The 20,251-nt window shown below is 39.9% G+C and overlaps 1 protein-coding gene across 5 annotated transcripts in view; it reads left to right on the forward strand.

Annotated features, from left to right (window-relative positions):
* The window catches only part of VPS35L (VPS35 endosomal protein sorting factor like), a 141,055-nt gene that overhangs the window by 80,028 nt on the left and 40,776 nt on the right, over positions 1-20,251 (forward strand). For all 5 annotated transcript variants that reach the window (XM_060405751.1, XM_060405752.1, XM_060405750.1 and 2 more), the window contains exons 20-26: positions 4,079-4,141; positions 10,747-10,832; positions 11,991-12,071; positions 14,013-14,076; positions 16,501-16,599; positions 18,149-18,226; positions 19,027-19,141. In XM_060405751.1, coding sequence (XP_060261734.1) covers positions 4,079-4,141; positions 10,747-10,832; positions 11,991-12,071; positions 14,013-14,076; positions 16,501-16,599; positions 18,149-18,226; positions 19,027-19,141 — 586 coding nt within the window. The remainder of the gene's footprint in view (positions 1-4,078; positions 4,142-10,746; positions 10,833-11,990; positions 12,072-14,012; positions 14,077-16,500; positions 16,600-18,148; positions 18,227-19,026; positions 19,142-20,251) is intronic.

Consider the following 20,251-nt stretch of genomic DNA (forward strand, 5'->3'; position numbering starts at 1 on the left):
AATCACTGTCTGCAGCCATCTCAGTAAAGACAAGAATCATTCTTCATCCTCAGGCAGGAATCATCAGTGAATGCTAAATCTGGAGGGGATGTTCGATGAGGAGCAGGATATTTTCGTATCTCTTCCTGTAGAATGAGTGTTAGTTGTAAGGGGGAAAAATAGTGACTCTACGGTGGAGAATTTGGACAGCCATTGACAGTCAAAATCCATATCAGCAAGTGGGATATTGCATGCCTGCAGATACGGTACCCTGAGAAAGACACAGCATCATCCATGTAGCATTCCAGTCGAGAACGCATGGCTGACTCTAATTAGGAGGTAACACTGCTGCTGCTGCTGCTGCTGTTGCTAAGTCACTTCAGTCATGTCTGACTCTGTGCGACCCCATAGACGGCAGCCCACCAGGCTTCCCTGTCCCTGGGATTCTCCAGGCAAGAACACTGGAGTGGGTTGCCATTTCCTTCTCCAATGCATGAAAGTGAAAAGTGAAAGTGAAGTCGCTCAGTCGTGTCTGACTCCCAGCGACCCCATGGACTGCAGCCCACCAGGCTCCTCCACCACGTCCAAATTGAGGTACATGCTAAAAGGTAATAGCCAAAGCATTGCCAAATCATTGCCGTCAGTGCTACAAAGGTTAAGGAACTGTTTCAAATCAACACAGACTATAGAGACATGAAAACAGAATCCGTTCAATGATCCTGAGCGGAATCCTGTACTGCAGAGTGGAAAAAATAAGGCTGTTAAGAACTTACTGACACAACTGACAAGCCTGGGATACAAATGACAGATTAAAGTGTTAAAGTTATATCAGTATTAACTTTTCTGAATTTGATAATGACAAAATGGAAATATCAGAGAATATGTTTATTCTTGGGAAATACAAATGAAGTATTCAGGGGTGAGGGTCATGATACATGCAAGCTACTTTAACATGGTTCAGGAAAAATGTAATATGTCTTACCTCATAGACAGGATAATAAAACAAAGTTAGCAAAATACTAAAGATCGATGACTTTGGATAAAGAGAGCATGGGAGTTTTTTTAAGCATTTTTAAAAATTATAAAAGTATAAAAACACATTTACAGGAAACTTGGAAAATGCAGAACAAAGTTACATATAGTTCCACTATGTATTACAGTTTTTTCTTAAGTAGATAAATTAAGATTTTTAGTTGGAGTTTTAGTATCAAACTCTCAAAAATTAGTAGAATGAATACACAGGAAAATAGAAGGATATAATAGACCTGAAAAACACTATGAACCAATTCAACATAATTAAGATGTGTACAATTTTCACACAACAGCAGGATACGAATTCAAGTTCCCATAGACTGTAAATCAGGAGACACTGGAACATATCCAGGAATGTAAAACAAGGTGCAAAAATTTCATAGTCTAAAGGTATTGAAATCATAGAGTCTGTTGTCTTATCACTATGGAATTATGTTAGAAATCAGTATCAAAAAATATTTGAAAATAACCCACATATTTTCAAGTATAATGTAACATTTACCAGGAGAGATCTTTGGCTTAGCCACTGAGAGCCTCAAAAAAAAAAAAAAAAAAAAAAAAAACTGAAAAAATGCAGAAGGTAATTGCAGAGAAGAAAGCACTTAAATGAGAAATAAACATCAAAATGAGAAATTAATATCAAAGGATACTTAAAAAAGAAACCCACGAATTTGAAAATTAAATGTCCACTTTTAAATAGTAGATGTATCTAAGAAGCTATAACAAGGAAAATTAGAAAATATTCGGAACAGAATAAAAGTGAAAAGAATTTGTTGCACGTAGCTGAAGTTGCTCAATGCAGCTAAACACAATGTGGAATCATGAATAAGGCATCATGAAAACAAATAATGAACACTAGCATAAAATTTTGTAAAATTTGAACAAAATCTGTACTTTAGTTAATAATACTATATTACATGTTAGTTTCTTGTTTGGAGTTTTTATTTTTATGACATAGTATTTCTTTACAGAATTTGCGAGTTTTTTTATACTGTTCTTTTCAACATTTCTGTAAGTTTGAAATGATTTCATGGTAAAAAGTTATAAATACACAATCTACACATGCTTTAAAAATTCTTACATTGGATCAATAGATAGATGAGGAGATAAAGCAAATAGAGCAAAATATTAGCCCTTGTAGAATCTCAGTGGTGAGTGAGTGTTTTCTATATTTCCATTGAATTTTCTTTGTGTTTCAGCATTTCATAATGATATATTGAAGGGAAAAAAATCTTCTTAAACATTACTTGTAAGTGTGTTAGTGTTAGTCACTTAGTTGTGTCTGACTCTGTGACCCCCCCAGGGGCTATAGCCTGCCAGGCTCCTCTGTCCCTGTAACTCTGCAGGCAAGAATACTGAAGTGGGTAGCCATTCCCTTCTCCAGGGGATCTTCCAGACCCAGGAATTGAACCCAATTTTCCTGCATTGCAGGCAAGTGCTTTACCATCTGAGCCACTAGGGAAGCTCATTTGTAAGTGTACTTAAGTAGTAAAAAAGAGATTTCTTGTTCTAAAGGGTTAGTTGCTGTGGACAACGTTTCAGGAGCTATTTGAACCAGACCATATTGCACTATCTTTGAATGCTCTGTGTCAGAACATTGTCACGACATTTTGAAGTCCTTTTGCTTGATGACCTAGTCAAGTGCTTAATTATGAAATGGTGTGTACTATTAGTATTCTGTATTTCTGACCATGAGCCGTTTACTTTGCAGATGATTTAAACAAACACCAGTGTTTTTAGTATAAGCAGAGTAGTTGTCAGTAAACTTTCCCTTCTTGACAGCAACCAAGGATAGGAGTTTATATTTCATTTAGAAAAAGTGCCTCCTTGGTTCTCCCATGCCAAGGCTGTGTCACTAGACTCTGCGTGTGTCAGGGTGAGGGGTGGTGGACATCAGTATCTGGGTATCCAGGACAGGCCTCACAGACTGTGCCATCATCCACGGGTAGTGCCGTGGCCTTTGACCTCGCTGTCAGACTCAGACCAGTGTCTCTCCACTGAAGTAGTCAAAAAACCCAGGACTACCATGGGCTCGATGGACGTGAGTCTGAGTGAACTCCGGGAGTTGGTGATGGACAGGGAGGCCTGGCGTGCTGCGATTCATGGGGTCTCAAAGAGTCGGACACGACTGAGCGACTGAACTGACTGAACTGACCATGGGCTAGAATTGTTGTTCAGTTGCTAAGTATCCAACTTTTCGCGACCCTATAAACTGCAGCACCCCAGGCTTCCCTATCCTGTACTCTCTCCCCAAGTTTGCTCAGACTCATGTCCATTGCATCTGTGATGCCATCCACCATCTCATCCCCTGTCGTCCCCTTCTCCTCCTGCTTTCAGTCTTTCCTAGCATCAGGGTCTTCTCTAAGGAGTCCGTTCTCTGCATCAGGTGGCCGAAGTGTTGGAGCTTCAGCTTTAGCACTAGCCCTTCCAATGAATATTCAGGGTTGATTTCCTTTAGGATTGACTGGTTTGATCTCCTTGTATCCAGGGGGCTCTCAAGAGTCTTCTCTAACTCTAACAGTTCAAAAGCATCAATTCTTTGGCACTCAGCCTTCTTTATTGGCTAGAATAGGGATCTATAAATCATGGCCCATGTAGCCCAAATAGTTTTATCGGAACTCACACCCAGCCATCTGCTTACATATTGTCAATGGCTGCTTTCCAGCTGTAGTAGCAGAATTGAGTAGTTGTGATGACTTGTATGGCCCTTTATAGAAAAAGTTTACCCACCTCTTGAATATTCATAGCTGCCTTGATCAGAGAACATGGACGGGCAGGCACTGCTCTAAGCACTGTAGCCGAGCCATCTCATTTAATCCTCCCAGTGAGCAAGATACTGCTTTGGAGAAGAGGAGATTGAGGCTGAGAAGTTCTTCCTCTAAGTGTAGAATAAAATGGGTAAACTCAGACTTAACTGAGACAAGACTTAACCTAACTGAATAATTCCCTACTCTTCTGCACGCCAGATTTCCCTAATTGTAACTGTGATTGCATGCTATGAGACAGGGTTGCCTTTTTAAAAATATCCAAGTTTTATTAAAGATGTGTTTTTCATTTTGTTTTGCAGCTTCAGTCAATAATTAAGAAAGTAATTGCACACTTTCACGATTTCTCAGTTCTTTTCTCAGTGGTAAGTAACTATCTTGAACTATTTTTGGAAATTTATATCTGAGTCAGAGGTTCCTTTAATGTCTCAGTAAATTTTTCATGGTGTCCTTGACCAAAAAAAAAAACCTTAACAGTTCCTTTTTTTATTAAAAAAAAAAAGTAGGTCTAAACAATTTAAATATTTATATCGTAATGACTTAGGCAGCTTAAGCAATAATATTTCTATTATTGTGAAAATAATAGGCATAGACTGATAGAAAAATATTGTTTTTATTTCATTCATGACTTTCTATGGGATGTGTGTGCCTACTGGGTATCATACAACTTCTGAAACCTTGGAACTAAACTGAACATTGATTTTTTTATTTTTTTGCATCGTATCTGCTTTTTATCACACAATTTAATGTTGAAACTCAGAAATATATCAAGCTTATAGTTGTCTCAGTGTCTTGACAGAGTTGAGATTTATTATATTTCCTTAGAAATTTGAAATATCCTATGACACCCTTCTCATTTGCTGCAGTGCCCTGGGTATGTACCAGTCTAGTTATGTACCAATCTAGTTACGTACTTCTCTGCAGTAGCACTCTCTGCCCCTTCCCGTAGCTTCCCTCTTCCTTCTTCCTGTTTCCGCTTCTATTCTCTCACAGGGCTGTAAGCTTTTGTTTATTTAATAATAGAAATTGTTATTTATTGGATTTTTGCCATACTCCAAGCCCTGTGCTAGAGCTTTTATGAATTTTTTTAAATTGAAATATAGTTGGTTTACAGTGTTGTGTTAATTTCAGGCGTATGGTAAGGTGACTCAGTTATACATAAACACATACTCATTCTTTTTTAGATTTCTTTTCCCATGTAGTTTATTATAGAATATTGAGCAGAGTTCCATGTGCTGTACAGTAGATCCTTGTTGGTTATCTATTTTATATATAGTAATGTATATATTTTAATCCCAAACTCCTAATTTATCCCTCTCACTTCCTCCCCTTTGGTAGCTATAGTTTGTTTTCTCTGTGAGTCTATTTCTGTTTGTAAATAAGTTCATTTTTATCTTTTTTTAGATTCCAGGTATAAGTGATATCAGGTGATAGTGATATCATTTGTCTTTCTCTTTCTGGCTTACTTCACTTTAGTATGAGAATCTCTAGGTCCATCCATGTTGCTGCAAATGGCATTATTTCATTCCCTTTTATGGCTGAGTAATATTCCATTGTATATATGCACCACCTCTTCTTTATCCATTTATCTGATGATGGGCATTTAGGTTGCCCCCATTTCTTGGGTATTGTAAATAGTGCTGCAGTGAACATATTGGGGTACATGTGTTTTCTGAATTATGGTTTTCTCAGGTTATATGCCCAGCAGTGAGATTGCTGGGTCATATGGTAGTTTTATTTTTAGTTTTTTAAGGAACCTCCGTACTGTTCTCTATAGTGGCTGATAATTTACATTCCCAACAATTTAGGAGGGTTCCTCTTTCTCCACACTCTCTCCAGCATTTATTACTTGTATGCTTTTTGATGATGGCCATTCTGACCATTGTGAGGTGATGGCTGACTGTAGTTTTGATTAGCATTTCTCTAAGAATTAGCAGTGTTAAACATCTTTTCATGTGCTTTTTGGCCATCTGTATGTCTTTAGAGAAATATCTTTTTAGATTTTCTGCCCATTTTTAAATTGGATTGTTTGTTTTTTGATGCTGAGCTGTATGAACTGTTTTGTATATTTTGGAGATTAATCCCTTATCAGTTGCATTGGTTGCAAATATTTCCTCCCATTCTGTAGGTTGTCTTTTCATTTTGTCTATGGTTTTCTTTGCTGTGCAAAAACTTTTACATTTAGTTAGGTCTCATTTGTTTATTTTTACTTTTATTTCCATTACTCTGGAAACAGATCCAAAAAGATATTGCTGCAATTTATGTCAGAGTGTTCTGCCTGTATTTTCCTCTAGGAATTTTAGGTCTTTAATAGATTTGGAGTTTTTTTGTGTGTATAGTGTTTTCATTTCAGTTCAGTCGCTCAGTGTCCGACTCTTCGTGACCCCATGGACTGCAGCTTGCCAGGCTTCCCTGTCCATCACCAACTCTCAGAGCTTGCTCAAACTCATGTCCATTGCATCCGTGATGCCATCCAGCCATCTCATCCTCTGTCATCCCCTTCTCCTGCCTTTCCCAGCATCAGGGTCTTTTCTAATGAGTCAGCTCTTCATATCAGGTGACCAAAGTATTGGAGCTTCAGTATCAGTACTTCCAGTGAATATTCAGGATTGATTTCCTTTGGGATTGACTGGTTTAATCTCTGCAGTGCAAGGGACTCTCAAAAGTCTTCTCCAACACCACAGTTCAGAAGCATCAATAGAGTGTTCTAATTTCATTCTTCAACATGTAGCTGTCCAATTTTCCCAGCACCGCTTATTGAAGAGACTGTCTTTTCTCCATTGTATATTGCCTTCTCTGTTGTAGATTAATTGACCATATGTGCTTGGGTTTATTTCTGGGCTTTCTGTACTGTTCCATTAATCTGTATTTCTGTCTCTGTGCCAGAACCATACTGTTTTGATGAGTGTAGCTTTGTGCATAGTCTGAAGTCAGGGAGCCTGTTTCCTCCAGCTCTGTTTTTCTTTCTCAAGATTGCTTTGGCTATTTGGGGTCCTTTTGTGTTTCCATACAAATTAAAAAATTTTTTGGTTCTAGTTCTGTGAAAAATGCAATTGGTAATTTGATAGAAATTGCGTTGAATCTGTAGGTTGCCTTGGGTAGTATAGTCATTCTGACAATAATGATTCTTCCAGTCCAAGAACATGGCCTATCTTTCCTTTTCTTTTGTGTCATTTTTAATTTCTTTCATTAGCATCTTATAGTTTTTGGAGTACTAGTCTTTTGCCTTCTTAAGTAGGTTTCTTCCTAGGTATTTTATTCTTTTTGATGCAGTGGTAAATGAGATTGTTTCCTTAATTTCTCTTTCTGACCTTTCGTTGTGTATAGAAATACAACAGATTTCTGTGTATAATTTTTTATCCTGCGACTTTACCAAATTCGTCGATGAGCTCCAATAGTTTTCAGTGCCTTTAGGATTTTCTCTGTGTAGAATTGCGTCATCTACAAACAGTGACAGTTTTACTTCTTTTCCAGTTTGGATTCCTTTTTTTTTTTCTTTTTCCTTTTCTGATTGCTATGTTAGGACTTCCAAAACTATGTTGAATAGAAGTGACAAGAATGGACATCCTTGTTTTGTTCCTGAACTTAGAGGAAATACTTTCAGCTCTTCCCTGTTGAGTATGATGTTAGCCATGCGTTTGTCATGCATGGCCTTTATTGGTCAGGTAGGTTCCCTCTACCCACTTTCTGGAGAGTTTTTTTTTTTAATTGTAAATGGATGGTGAATCTTATCAAAAGCTTTTTCTTCATCTGTTGAAGTGATCATATGGGTTTTATTTTTCCATTTGTTAATGTCATGTATCACACTGATTGATTTGCGGATATTGAAAAATCCTGGCATCCTTGAAGTAAATCTCACTTGATCATGGTCTATGATCCCTTTAATGTATTATTGGATTCGGTTTACTAGTATTTTGTTAAGGATTTTTGCATCTATGTTCATCAGTGTTATTGGCCTGTAATTTTTTGAGTGTGTTTTGTATCTTTGTCTGGTTTTGGTATCAGGGTGATGGTGACTTCACAGAATGAGTTTGGAAGTGTTCCTTCCTTTGCAATTTTTTGGAATAGCTTCAGAAGAATAGGTGTTAACTTTTCTCTAAACATTGGATAGAATTCACCTGTGAAGCGATCTGTTCCGGGACTTTTGTTTGTTGGGAGTTTCTTAATCACAGATTCAGTTTCAGTGCTTGTGATTGGTCTGTTCATATTTCTATTTCCTCCTGGTTCAGTCTTGGGAGAGTGCACCTTCCTAAGAATTTCTCCATTTCTTCTAGGTTGTTCATTATGTTGGCATATAATTGCTTATAGTAGTCTCTTACAGTCATTTGTATTTCTGTGGTGTTGGTTGTAACCTCACTTTTTCATTCCTAATTTTATTGATTTAGACCCTCCCCCACTATTTTTTTTTTGATGAGTCTGACTAAAGGTTTTTCAGTTTTGTTTATCTTTTTCAGAGAACCAGCTTTTGATTTTCTTGATCTTTTCTATTTACTTTTATGCATTGCCTCAGGTCATTTTTAGAACAGTACTGGGAAGCAAGAGTAGTAATGAGTCCCACTTTACAAATGAGGAAACCAGTACAAGAAGGGGCAGAGAACCTTGCTTAAGGTCACAGAGGCAGTGAACGTGGAGTCAGGATGCAGAAGCCACTGTTGGAACAACTCTGACTTTGCTTTCTCTGTTCCTCTGTATAGTCGATAAAAGACTGAAGCCTGCCTTGCCTTTGGGTACCAAGAAGAGCTTTGTTGCTGTTCAGTCACTAAGCTGTGTCCAACTCTTTGCGACCCCATGGACTGCAGCATGCCAGGCTCCTCTGTCCTTCACTGTCTCTTGGAGTTTGCTCAAATTCATGTCCATTGAGTCGGTGATGCCATCCAACCATCTCATCCTCTATCGCCCCCTTCTTCTCCTGCCCTGAGTCTTTCCCAGCATCAGGGTCTTTTCCAGTGAGTCGGCTCTTCACATCAGGTGACCAAAATATTGGAGCTTCAGCTTCAGCATCAATCCTTCCAATGAATATTCAGGGCTGATTTCCTTTAGTGTAGATTGACTGATTTGATCTCTTTGTTGTTCAGGGATCTCAAGAGTCTTCTCCAGCACCACAGTTGAAAGCATCAGTTCTTCAGCAGTCAGCATTCTTTATAATCCAACTCTTATATCCATACATGACTACTGGAAAAACCATAGCTTTGACTAGACAGATCTTTGTCAAAAAAGTGATGTCTCTGCTTTTAATACACTGTCTAGGTTTGTTATAGCTTTCCTTCCAAGGAGCAAGTATCTTTTAATTTCATGGCTACAGTCACCATCTGCAGTGATTTTGGAGCCCAAAGAAAATAAGATCTGTCACTGCCTCCACTTTTTGTCCTTCTGTTTGTCATGAAGTGATGGGACTGGATGCCATGATCTTAGTTTCTTGAATGTTGAGTTTTCAGTCAATTTTTATCCTCTTTCACCCTCATCAAGAGGCTCTTTAGTTCTCTTTCATGGATCACAGCCTTGTCATGGTGAAGGGGCTTACATAGCTCAGTGAAGCTATGAGCCATGCTGTGCAGGGTCACCCAAGATGGACAGGTCATGGTGAAGAGTTCTGACAAAATGTGGTTCACTGGAGGAGGAAATGGCAAGCCCACTGCACGTATTCTTGCTGTGAGAACCCTGTGACAGTATGAGCTTATACTTACCTAAAGGTTTTCCAGGACTTCCCTGGTGTACAGTGGATAAAAATCTGCCTACCAATGCAGGGGAGACAAGTTCAATCCCCAGACCATAGCACATGCCACGAAGCAGCTGAAGCCTGAGTTGTGTGCCACAGCTGCTGAGCCCTTGTGCTGTAACTCCTGAAGCCTGCACACCTAGAGCCTGTTCTCCGCAACAAGAGATGCCACCTTAATGGGAAGTCTATACGCTGCCACGAAGAGTAGCTCCTGCCCTCGGCAACTAGAGAAAGCCCATGGCAGCAATGAAAATGCAGCACAACCAAAAATGAATAAATAATTTTTCTAAAAGCGTTGCCCAGCTGATTCACTGAAATAGTCACTGGTTCCAGCCCTGATCCCTGGGCACATGTAATTTATTTTAATCTTAATAGTTTTAAAAAGCCTCAGAGTCTGGGACTTCCCTGGTGGTATAGTCGTTAAGAATCCACCTGCCAGTGCAGGGAACACAGGTTCAACCCCTGGTCCGGGAAGATCCCACATGCCACAGAGCAGCTAAGCCCGTGTGCCACGATTACTGACTCGAGCCCTCTGGCTTCAACTACTGAGCCTGTGTGCCACAAGTACTGAAGCCTGCATTCTCCAGGGCCCGCGAGCCGCAACTAAGGAGCGCCTGTGCTGCAACTGCTGAACGCCCAAGCCCCGGAGCCAGCAAGTTGCAGCCACTGGGCCTGAGTGCTGCAACTACTGAAGCCTGTGCTCCACAGCGAGAGAAGCCACCACAGTGAGAAGCCTGTACACCACGGCTCGGTAGTAGCTCCCCACTTGCCGCAACTAGAGAAAGCCTGCGTGCAGCAACGAAGACCCAGTGTAGCCGAAAATGAGTGATAAATAAAGCAGTGTGTGCGTGTAAAAACTAAGAAACGGTTAAAATGGCCGGTGCCCTGTGACAGCCTGGAAGGGTGGGATGGGCTGGGAGCTGAGAGAGAGGTCTAAGAGGCAGGGGACACAGGTGCCCCGTGCCTGACTCATGCTGATGTTTGGCAGAAACCAGCACGCTGTTGTAAAGCGATTATCCTTCACTCACAAATAAATAAAATTTTTTCTTTAAGAAGGCCCATGTTATGTTAGGAAAAAAAAAACAAGCACCTCAGAGTCGTCTTCTTGCTCTTACATGAGTCCTGATTAGAGCTGCCTCAGAAAGACAAAAATCTCTTCTTCTGTTTTGACCTTCAAAGAAAAAGTAACCCATAAATCTCTTCTAGTAACTTGTGTAAATTGCAGGTAGAGTGTTTTGGTTTTTTGTTTTAAAGGAAAAATTTCTGCCGTTTCTGGACATGTTCCAAAAAGAGAGTGTCCGGGTGGAGGTTTGCAAATGCATCATGGAAGTTTTTATCAAGTAAGTATAACACAAAGTAATCAGAAGCTTCGATTCCCACCACCCTTGTGAAACCTGTTGATAAGAAATCAATTTATACACTTTGAGGCCCTATGATGTAATGATGTATTTATACCTAAAATAATATTGAGAGGAGAACCACATTAAAGGGAGTAGTCATGATAAAAGTTTATAATTAGCTCTTAAGAAGACAAAGTAATAAATATAAATATTAGATGGGCTGACCATCACCCACATCTCATTCCTGTGAGTTTTGGGAAGGAGCAATCTATTGATGTACTATTTATTTAGAGAGTTTTAAGATTTTAAGATAGTCATACTTATCTTCTCTCATACCAGAGCCTGAAAGATTTCTATCTTCAATATGTAGATTTATGATAGGTTTTCAATTTAATTCCTTTCCTTTTATTGATTAAATCTCTTTCCCAAAACTATTGCTGGTGGTATGTGAAATACTTTGATAGTGCATGGAAGAGAAATTTTTATTTTTAAAATGTATATTTATTTTAAAGTATATTAGATAATATATAACTAGTTTAATCAGTGACTTCTAATGTATTTTTCTTTAGAACAGGGTTAAGTTAAAAGTTAAACTGACTTTAAACATTAAGTATGTAGATATGATTAAAAAAAATATGTGTGTAAAAATGAAGCTCAAATAGCAGAGTTTGGAAAATTGAGTTAGAAGTTAGTTGAGTATATGTTTTAAGCTTTCCTTGTATTTTCTTTCTAAAAGATTAATTCCATATGCTTGAAATGAGTATATCTACTTTACTTTCATAAAAATTTGCTGTAAGAGCTTGTCTTTTGAGAAACTAAATTAATAATTTTGTCTGCACTTAACACAGTTGTAGACAGCTTCAGGGGTTCAAGAAACATGGTAAGAAAACAGATTTGCCCTTTGCCTGGCTTAGGAAATGTGGCAGTTTTACCATGATTTTGCAGTTGGGAGACGTTATGTTAGAAGAGCAAACTTGTTAGTTAAAGCAAAATTCAGAGAAAACTAGAACATTGCCCATTGCTGGTGAGCCGAACTATGTTAGATGCCCACCAGATAATTTACTGCTTCTCACATAACGTCCCGTAGATGAGAACTAAACCCATGCTTTTAGTGCTTGGTGTAGATGGCTTTCACTCTTATCCCCAAATGTCTCCTAGGCATCAACAGGAGCCCACCAAGGACCCCGTGATTCTGAACGCCCTTTTGCACGTTTGCAAGACCATGCACGACTCTGTGAAGTAAGCCATGCTTAAGGCTGAAACGAGCCTGGATTGAGCCTTAATGCCACATAATAGTGCATTAGGGAATTACTGCTTTAAGCGGCCGCTGTGAATAATATTATTTTATGGGGTCTATTAAGATTCTTGTTAACAAGGACATTCCAATCCAGGGGAGGAGGGAGGCTGAGCTGAGGGTAATCTTCCTGAGAAAATGAGATGGCAGATGTTTTTACAAAGGGATTTCTGTTGGGAGGAAAAGGCTGGTTTCATCCAAATGAACTCATGCTACGTGTCTCCTGGAGATTTCTGAGAGCAGCAGATAGTAGAATAATGAGTTCACTCATCCAGTAACATAGCCTTTAAATTTTTTCTCATTATTAGCCAGTTATTTGAAATTCAAATGAAGTTGCATATATTCTTTACATGAAGGACCTTATTTGTTCAGTATACTTGAGGCTCAGACCTAGTCACCGGCCTTACCTTTGGGTCAAAAGCCAGATTATCTCCTTTGCTTTCTAGTTTGATGTATTTATCTTTTTTTTTTTTTTCTTTTTCATTACATGTTTCCATTTGACTATGCTTGAGGCAATTCCTGCTTCTCTGTGGCTGAAATTTTGATCCCTAAAGAATTTTTAAACACAGCAGCTTGATTCACTGGAAAATGTTACAAGAACTGAGAAAATTGTTTTGGAACTTAACCATCAACTAGATGAATTGTATTTCTTTTGTTTTATTTTTTTCCCCCTGAATTGTAGAATCTTTATTTTCATGACCTGTGCTTTCAACTTTGTTAGTTATCAAAATCAAAATATCAAGACTTTTTATAATAAATAAAACTGATAGACTTGCATTGCACAAAAATATATAAAGACCCAAAAGACATTTAGTAAAGTACTTGTATTAGTAGGACATTCGTTTTTGGCCTAAAATAAAATAGCAGATGTATTTCTCTTGTGAGAAGTGGAGCCAGAAGGTCAGGGTAGGGTAGCTCTGCTCTGGAATATCATCCAGGAGCCCAGGTTTCTTGTCCTCCAGGTCTCCTGTCCTTCTAGGGTGTTGTCCTTGTCTTCCTGGTAGAGATGGCTTACCTCAACCATGTTCATGTTGCAGCCTGCAGGCATCAGAGGACAGCAGCTTCCTTTTAGGGACACGGTTTGGGAGACTTAGCACATCACTTGCATTCGCATCCCACTGGCCGGAAGTGTCATGTGGCTACTCGTAGCCTCAAAGGAGCTTTGGGAAATGTAGTCTCAAAGAATGAAGGGGATGCTGCATATTGGAGGACAGAATGCTGATTTTGCCAATACAGACTTGTTTTCCCTTAGAACAAGAACCTTGGTCTTTGACTCTTAAATTAAAAAAAAAAAAAAATTTGGGAAACCACTTATAAACCTTCACATGTATTATCAAAACTATAAGGACTTGACATTTTCTCATTTATATTAACTTTGCTAGTAAACTGAAGCAGCTGAGATCTGTGGTTTACTTTAAGCTATATTTCCAGAATAAGGTAGATTGATGAGTGGAGGGTGGAATGGAGAGTTATGTGATAAAGCAAATATTATAAAATGCTAATAGTGGGGTATATTGGTGTTGACTATATAATTTTCAACTTTGCTACATTTAAACCTTTTTATAGTAAAATGTTGAATGAAAGTTCTCTGGAATACAAAATTTGAAGTTGAACTTTGCTATCCAAATTCCAAAGAAACCTTCTCTTTTGCTGTTAATGAATATATCTTGAGAACAGTGTCTCTAAGAGAGATGAGAAACACAATTAAATTATGTTAATTTAGGTTACATATTTTCATCAAAAGAAACACAAATATGGGAGTTTTTTAAATCTAGAAAATGCAGAATGTTCTTAACTGTTAAATGACTTATCTCTCATTTATTTTTTTCCTTTGGAAACTTTCGTTTATTACCTCAGTGTCAATTATGTACAATTATTGATTTTAGTGCACTCACTCTTGAAGATGAGAAAAGAATGTTGGCATATTTGATTAATGGATTTATAAAAATGGTAAGTATTGGGGAAGAAGTTTCAGTGTACTTAGAAATGTGATGTAATTGTTTATCCTTCCTCTGGTGAAAGCAGTTAACATTATGTTCCCTGGTGCTTTTCATTTTTATGGAGATAAGATGAAATTAGAAAACAGCTTATATTAGCCAGCACTCCCCTGGGGGCAAGAAGAGCCAAGACAAACTGGCTTAAGAAAAAATAAGGGGACAGTGGGGGGGTACTGGCCGATGTGACATAAAGTCCAGGGGTGGACCTCTCGGAAGGAGCAGCTGGACTCGGGGTCTCCGTAGTGTCATCAAGAACTGCTGTGTGTGTCTTTGGCTCACGGCTCTTCTCTCCTGGCATCCCTCCCAGGCAGGCTTGCTCCCCACGAGAGCCCCGGGTTTCCATTCCTTCCATTTCTGCAGTGCAGCAGGAAGAGGTCCAGCAGAAGTTCTAGGGCTGAGTCTGGATTAATTTGGGTCACCAGCTCGTCCCTGAGCAAATTGCTGCTGTGAGAAGGAAGGAACACACCGGCCAGGCCAGGGAGACAGGCACCCCTGGGCAGCCAAACCATGTGGATCCGGAGTGGGAGAAGAGGCTTCCTTTTTTTCTTTTCTTAATGAAGCCAATTTAAATTCTTTCATTGTTATTTTTTAAAATTATTGTTACATGTTTTGGCTGTTCCATATGGCTTGCAGAATCCTCAGTTCCCTAACCAGGGATTGAACCTGGGCCGTGAAAGTGAGAGCCCGGAATTCTAGGCTGTAGGCTACTGGGGGACCATGGAGAAGGGGCTTCCTGAAGCGCCTGATGTGCCGCTCTTCAGATGCTGCTGAAAATGATGTGGGGAGTGGGTGGGGGTGAAATGTCAAGTGTGCACTCTCCATTCATCCTCGTTACTCAGCGATACATGACAGCTCATCCCAGACTTAGTGGCTTCACATGACAATGTTTTATTCTTACAAGTCTGTGGGTTGACTGGGTAACCAGGCCTCTCCGTGTGATGTCAGAAGTGTGGCAGAACTGGGGCTGGAGGATCCAGGACAGTCTTGAGCATGTGTTTGGGGTCTTGGTGCTGGCTGTTGACTGGGGCAGCTTATTTCTCAGTCATGGGACCTCTTTCTCTCCACCATTCTCTCAACATTTGCTCACGTCTGGGCTCTTGCCTGGTGAGGGCAGAATCAGAAGCTGCCGGGTCTTTGGAGGTTTAGCAATCACACAGTGACCAGTGCTGCCTCCTGCTTCATTCTGTTAGTCAAAGCAAGTCCCAGGGCCAGCTGTCTGGAGGGGAGGGAAAGCAGACCCACCCCCGGCTGGGAAGAGTCCACAGGGACACTGGGGAGGGACGAGCGAAGTGGGCAGCATTGTTGCAGGTTTCATCAGGAACAACCAGCTTTCCATCCTAGCCAGGACAACCTTTGCCTTAAATCTCGGTGCACGAAACTAAAATACCCACTTCAGCCAGTATCTCCTGTTAGAAATGTCAAGACAAATGCTGACTGAGATGAAAATAAGTAGGTCACTTTGAAAATCACCTTGAAAAATGTGACTCATTCAGTAACAGAGGTTGATTTAACTATGGTAAAATACTAATTTTGATGAAAATTCAGGATAAGCCATTTAATTCCCATGTTAGGAAATGTACCTATGATTGATACTAGGTGCCTCTCTTGTTCCCTTCATTTATATGCTGCTCTTGTGATATTTATCCTTTTATGGGTTTGTCTGAAAACCACTAAGTTTTAATGGGAAAGAATTTGAGAAAATAAGATGTGAAACTTGATAGCTGTAGTGGAAATTATGACTTTAAACCTCTTCTGGACAAAAATGACTGTTGTAGCAGTAAAGTTTGTCCTTCCAACCAGCTGTTCATAAATTTGAAGAAATAGGAGAAGTTTTTAATGGTGGATTAACATCCATCGATGGCTCCAGCAGCCACCAGTGAGCTGCTAAAGGTTGGAATCCCCATCAGGAAGCAGAAATGTGTGGCCCTTATTACGGAATCCCTCTGACAAATGACTCCCAATCACCAAATCTATGTGAAAAGGCTGCAGCTGACACCCAAAGTGCCACAGTTTCCTTTCCAGTGGTTTCCTTCTAGCCTAGGAAATCCTCTTTGCATTTTGAGATTCTGTTTTATACCCTTTGGTCTTTTTATGTTCTGCTCCAATGCCCATGTCATGAAGATGAGGTGGTAATAGTAATATTTCTGCTATATGCTGGGTGAAGTAATGTAACATCTGTTACAGTGTATTCCAGTTCACAGATGTGTGTGTTTGCTTACATCCCCTTGAGATACCACCCATCTATATCTGTGGAATTTTTGGTATCTTGTCATCGCAGCACCTCCCCTGTCCCCACAAAACTCAGGAGGAACTTTTCCAATTGTGAGCTTACAGCTGCCTAGAGATAACATTGTCACTTCTTTCTCCTTGATTCTAGGTGTCCTTTGGCCGTGATTTTGAACAACAGCTGAGTTTTTATGTTGAGGCCAGGTCAATGTTTTGCAATCTGGAACCTGTTCTTGTGCAGTTGATTCACGTAAGGATTTTCACTCATTCATTTATTCTCTCGATACATGTTTATTAATCATTGATAGGCCACGTACCAGTTTTAATCTGAGAGTCTTCTGGCCCCATATTGCTTCTGTTCCCAAGGTGTGAAAGATGTTTTCTCAAAGGTTAATAAAATCTACAACTTTGCTTGAGCCTTAGAGTGGTTTCATTGGTCTCTTTTTCTCTGAAATGTGCGTATTCTCACTCCTGCATGTCAACAGCAAAGAGCTGAGTGAGTTGTAGTGATTATTTAGTTATAGAAATTAACCTAGTTAGAATTCCACGTTACCTAACCAGAGTCCCAGCTTTCTTGGTTCACATTGCCTTTCAGTAACTTTTCATGATGCCCTTAGGCAAAACAGGAAGAGATAATAATTCTGTTTACTAAGAAATTAGGCTCAAGCAACTTAAGAATTTGTGCCTTAACAGCTTGCTCTCTGAACCAACAATTTATGTAAATTGAAAGAAAAATAGTATATATTTGCATTCCATTTAAAATCATCACAATTACTTACTAATGAAGTATATGTACCTCTAGGCATTGCTTGACTTCTCAAACCTAGGAATCAGATGGCACACCACTACCCTATTTCTTGTTCCAGATAGATTTTTTTCCCCCTATATTAATGTTGCACAGTACTTTTTGTCATGGCAGTTGCTAAAGTTTTGCAAAGATATGCCATCACTGCAAGGAAGGTACCGTGTCTGTGAGCTACCTCACAGAAGTGCTTTGCATAGTGTTCAACAGTTGAGCCCTTCTGTGGTTGTCCAAAACATGGGATGCCCCTCTGATTTTCCTGTAACACCCTGGGGTGTCATGGTACACATTTTGGGAACCATAGGTCCAAGCTTTTAATTTTTGTGAAAAGATTCCCTAAGGCTCTTGAATTGCTTCATGTAAATTTAAGGAAAATGACCTTTTTATATATTTGTTCACTGATTATCAGATTTTGTAGCATTAGTGAACTTAAGACCTAAATGTAGAGTCTTGTAAGTCAGGGGAATTGATAGTACTCAGCCTGTAAAGTCATGAGGAGTAAATGAGCTTAAGAATGTACAGCACCTAAAACGGCACCTGGTGTGCTATGAGTGATAACGTGGCTGCTGTTACTTTCTTAAGATTAGCGTTAGTGTTGCAGAGGTATTTTGTATGGTTTATGTTCAGGTTTGGAGGTTTCTCTTAAGATCTCTAAGATCTTAAGCTTAGTGTGTGGGATTTCTGGAAATGGAATAAGTGAACCCTGGCTATTCATTAAGCCAGAAAATGGTCATTTATCATGCCAGTTGATAGGCATGACTTAACTTAGTGAGTGCCCCTTGAAGATGTTTGTTCAAGCCAAGATTGATTCTGGCCTGATGACTCCTTTCCCATTTCAGGGTTTGGTGCTCACCGGTCTTGGTTCTGGAACCAGTCTTGGTTCTGGTTAGCTTGTTCTCATTGATTGTATACAGTCAGCGTTCAAATCTCTTTGGAAGATGTTTAATCTGAATTAACCATCATTTCATTCCCATTTCTGTTTTACTTTTTAATCTAGAGTGTGAACCGGTTGGCAATGGAAACAAGGAAAGTAATGAAGGGAAATCATTCTAGAAAGACCGCTGCATTTGTCCGGGTATGTTTCAAAGATAAGACTTACTTTGAACTCCAGTGGGCTGTTTCTTACACGACTTTCTGAATTTTTCCTCCCAGAAAAAGATTAAGGGCGATTTAATATTGATTTTCCAGATTTTTCCTTACATACTCATGGACTGACCGATTTTCTTAATGTTTTCTAAAGAAACAATCAAAGGAGTCTGAATTTTGATATGTATTAGGGGAGGTGGTTGAGACGGATTTGCATTTTTGTATGCCAGCTGAATTATCTCTGGCTCATGCCAGTAACTGGAAAGCCTAGGATTTTTTTTCCTCTTGTCAAGTTCCCAGCTTTGGAAGAAATTTGTTTCTTGAGTAAGCTGCTCAAAATTTTATCAAAGCAATACATATCCATGCTTTAAAAATAAAATCATACTGAAAAGATTATAGTGAAAATAAGCTTCCCAGCCCTGCCCTTTCTCACTATATACTTCTCACAGTCTCTCTTTAGCAATTTCTTCAAGTTACCAATTAATTCATTTTTAATTAATTGGTTTTAACAACTGCTTCTTTAAATGATCAATATTAGGTGTTATCTATTCACTTCCTGTGATGACAGATGAAGATTTGTTTTTGTATACCATCACTGTCCTTGGTTGCCCCTCCTATTCCTCCCCAAAAGGGAAATACAGTAGAGGCAAGGAGGAGAAATTGGGGTTCATAATGGGGAGATGAATTGTAAGTGTTTTTGCTTGAAAATATATGATGGATGAAAATGAGGATATTAATCCACTGTGATGGCACTGCCGCCTAACCTGCTGTTTCTCCCCTTTCTTCTAGGCCTGCGTTGCCTACTGCTTCATTACCATTCCCTCCCTGGCGGGGATCTTCACCCGCCTCAATCTCTACCTGCATTCCGGTCAGGTGGCCCTGGCCAACCAGTGCCTCTCCCAAGGTGAGCCTGCCACTCACTCTCTTCTCTCAGACTCTGCCTGGCTCCCCAGGAAAACTGACTCAGCAGTGTGTGAATGCGTGCAGAGAGCTTCCTTTAAGGAGGAAAGAAAAGAAAAAGTGATCAATTAGTGATGAGTTTTTTCTTTAGTAGGAAGCACCTCGGACATATACACATTTGTAGAGTCAGACAGATTACAGAGCCTGGGTTATTTCCTGTAAGGACCTTCCTACATCTGTCTCAGGCATGTCAGGTCAGGTGGTTTAGACATCCCTAGAGAGTTTTAGAACTTCGGCCTGCTCATTCACAGCAGATTCAAGTTTATTTATTGTTGTCAGGGTTTGAAATTCCAGAGATACAGGAGTAGCATCTAAGCAGTATAGAATGAATACTCTCTACAGTTTGCTGTTAGGGATAAAAATTCTGCCCAAAACCTGTTTCTGTAAGATGTACAGAGCTGTCCTGGAACCAGGATTGTGTGAGTGGTTGATTTGGAAGGTGATCCCAGGAAGTGTCAGGAGGATGAGGTGAGGTGAGATGAGGAAGGGAAGGATACCAGTGAAGGGTGCACTGGTGGAGGGTTAGGATTGTGGGCAGCTGGGTCCTTCCCATCGGACCCTCAGTGTCACCGAAGTCTTCAAACATGATTGCTGTCCAAGAACCTTTTCAGACTCTGCTTGGTTTTGTTCTCAACTCCTGGGTGCTAACGTAGCCTCTCAGCGCCTTTGGGATCAAACCAAAGGCACCAGACACAGACCCCAGACACCTGGCCTGAAGTCCCCACGTGATCTGGTGTGTCTGGCAGCGGCCTTCTGTCCTCAACTCACACCATGCTTTAGCCACGCCGGCTTTTTTTCTGTCCTTTGAACATACTAAGCCATCTACCAGTTCAGAGCCGTTGCCCTTGCTGCTCCCTCTTTCTAGAATGATTGTCCCCCCAGATATTTGCATTTTCTAAAATTACTGGGCCAGAGATGAGAAGCAAGCCTTGCCTCTTTTGGCGTCCTTCCCTGTCCACCCTTTCTAAAGTAACCCCACCTTCCCAATCACACTCTGTACCATCCTCCTCATGTCTTCATTGCACTTGCCGTCATCTGATGCTTTCTTACTGTG

This window comes from Ovis aries, chromosome 24 (assembly GCF_016772045.2).
Source record: "Ovis aries strain OAR_USU_Benz2616 breed Rambouillet chromosome 24, ARS-UI_Ramb_v3.0, whole genome shotgun sequence".
Lineage (NCBI taxonomy): Eukaryota > Metazoa > Chordata > Mammalia > Artiodactyla > Bovidae > Ovis > Ovis aries.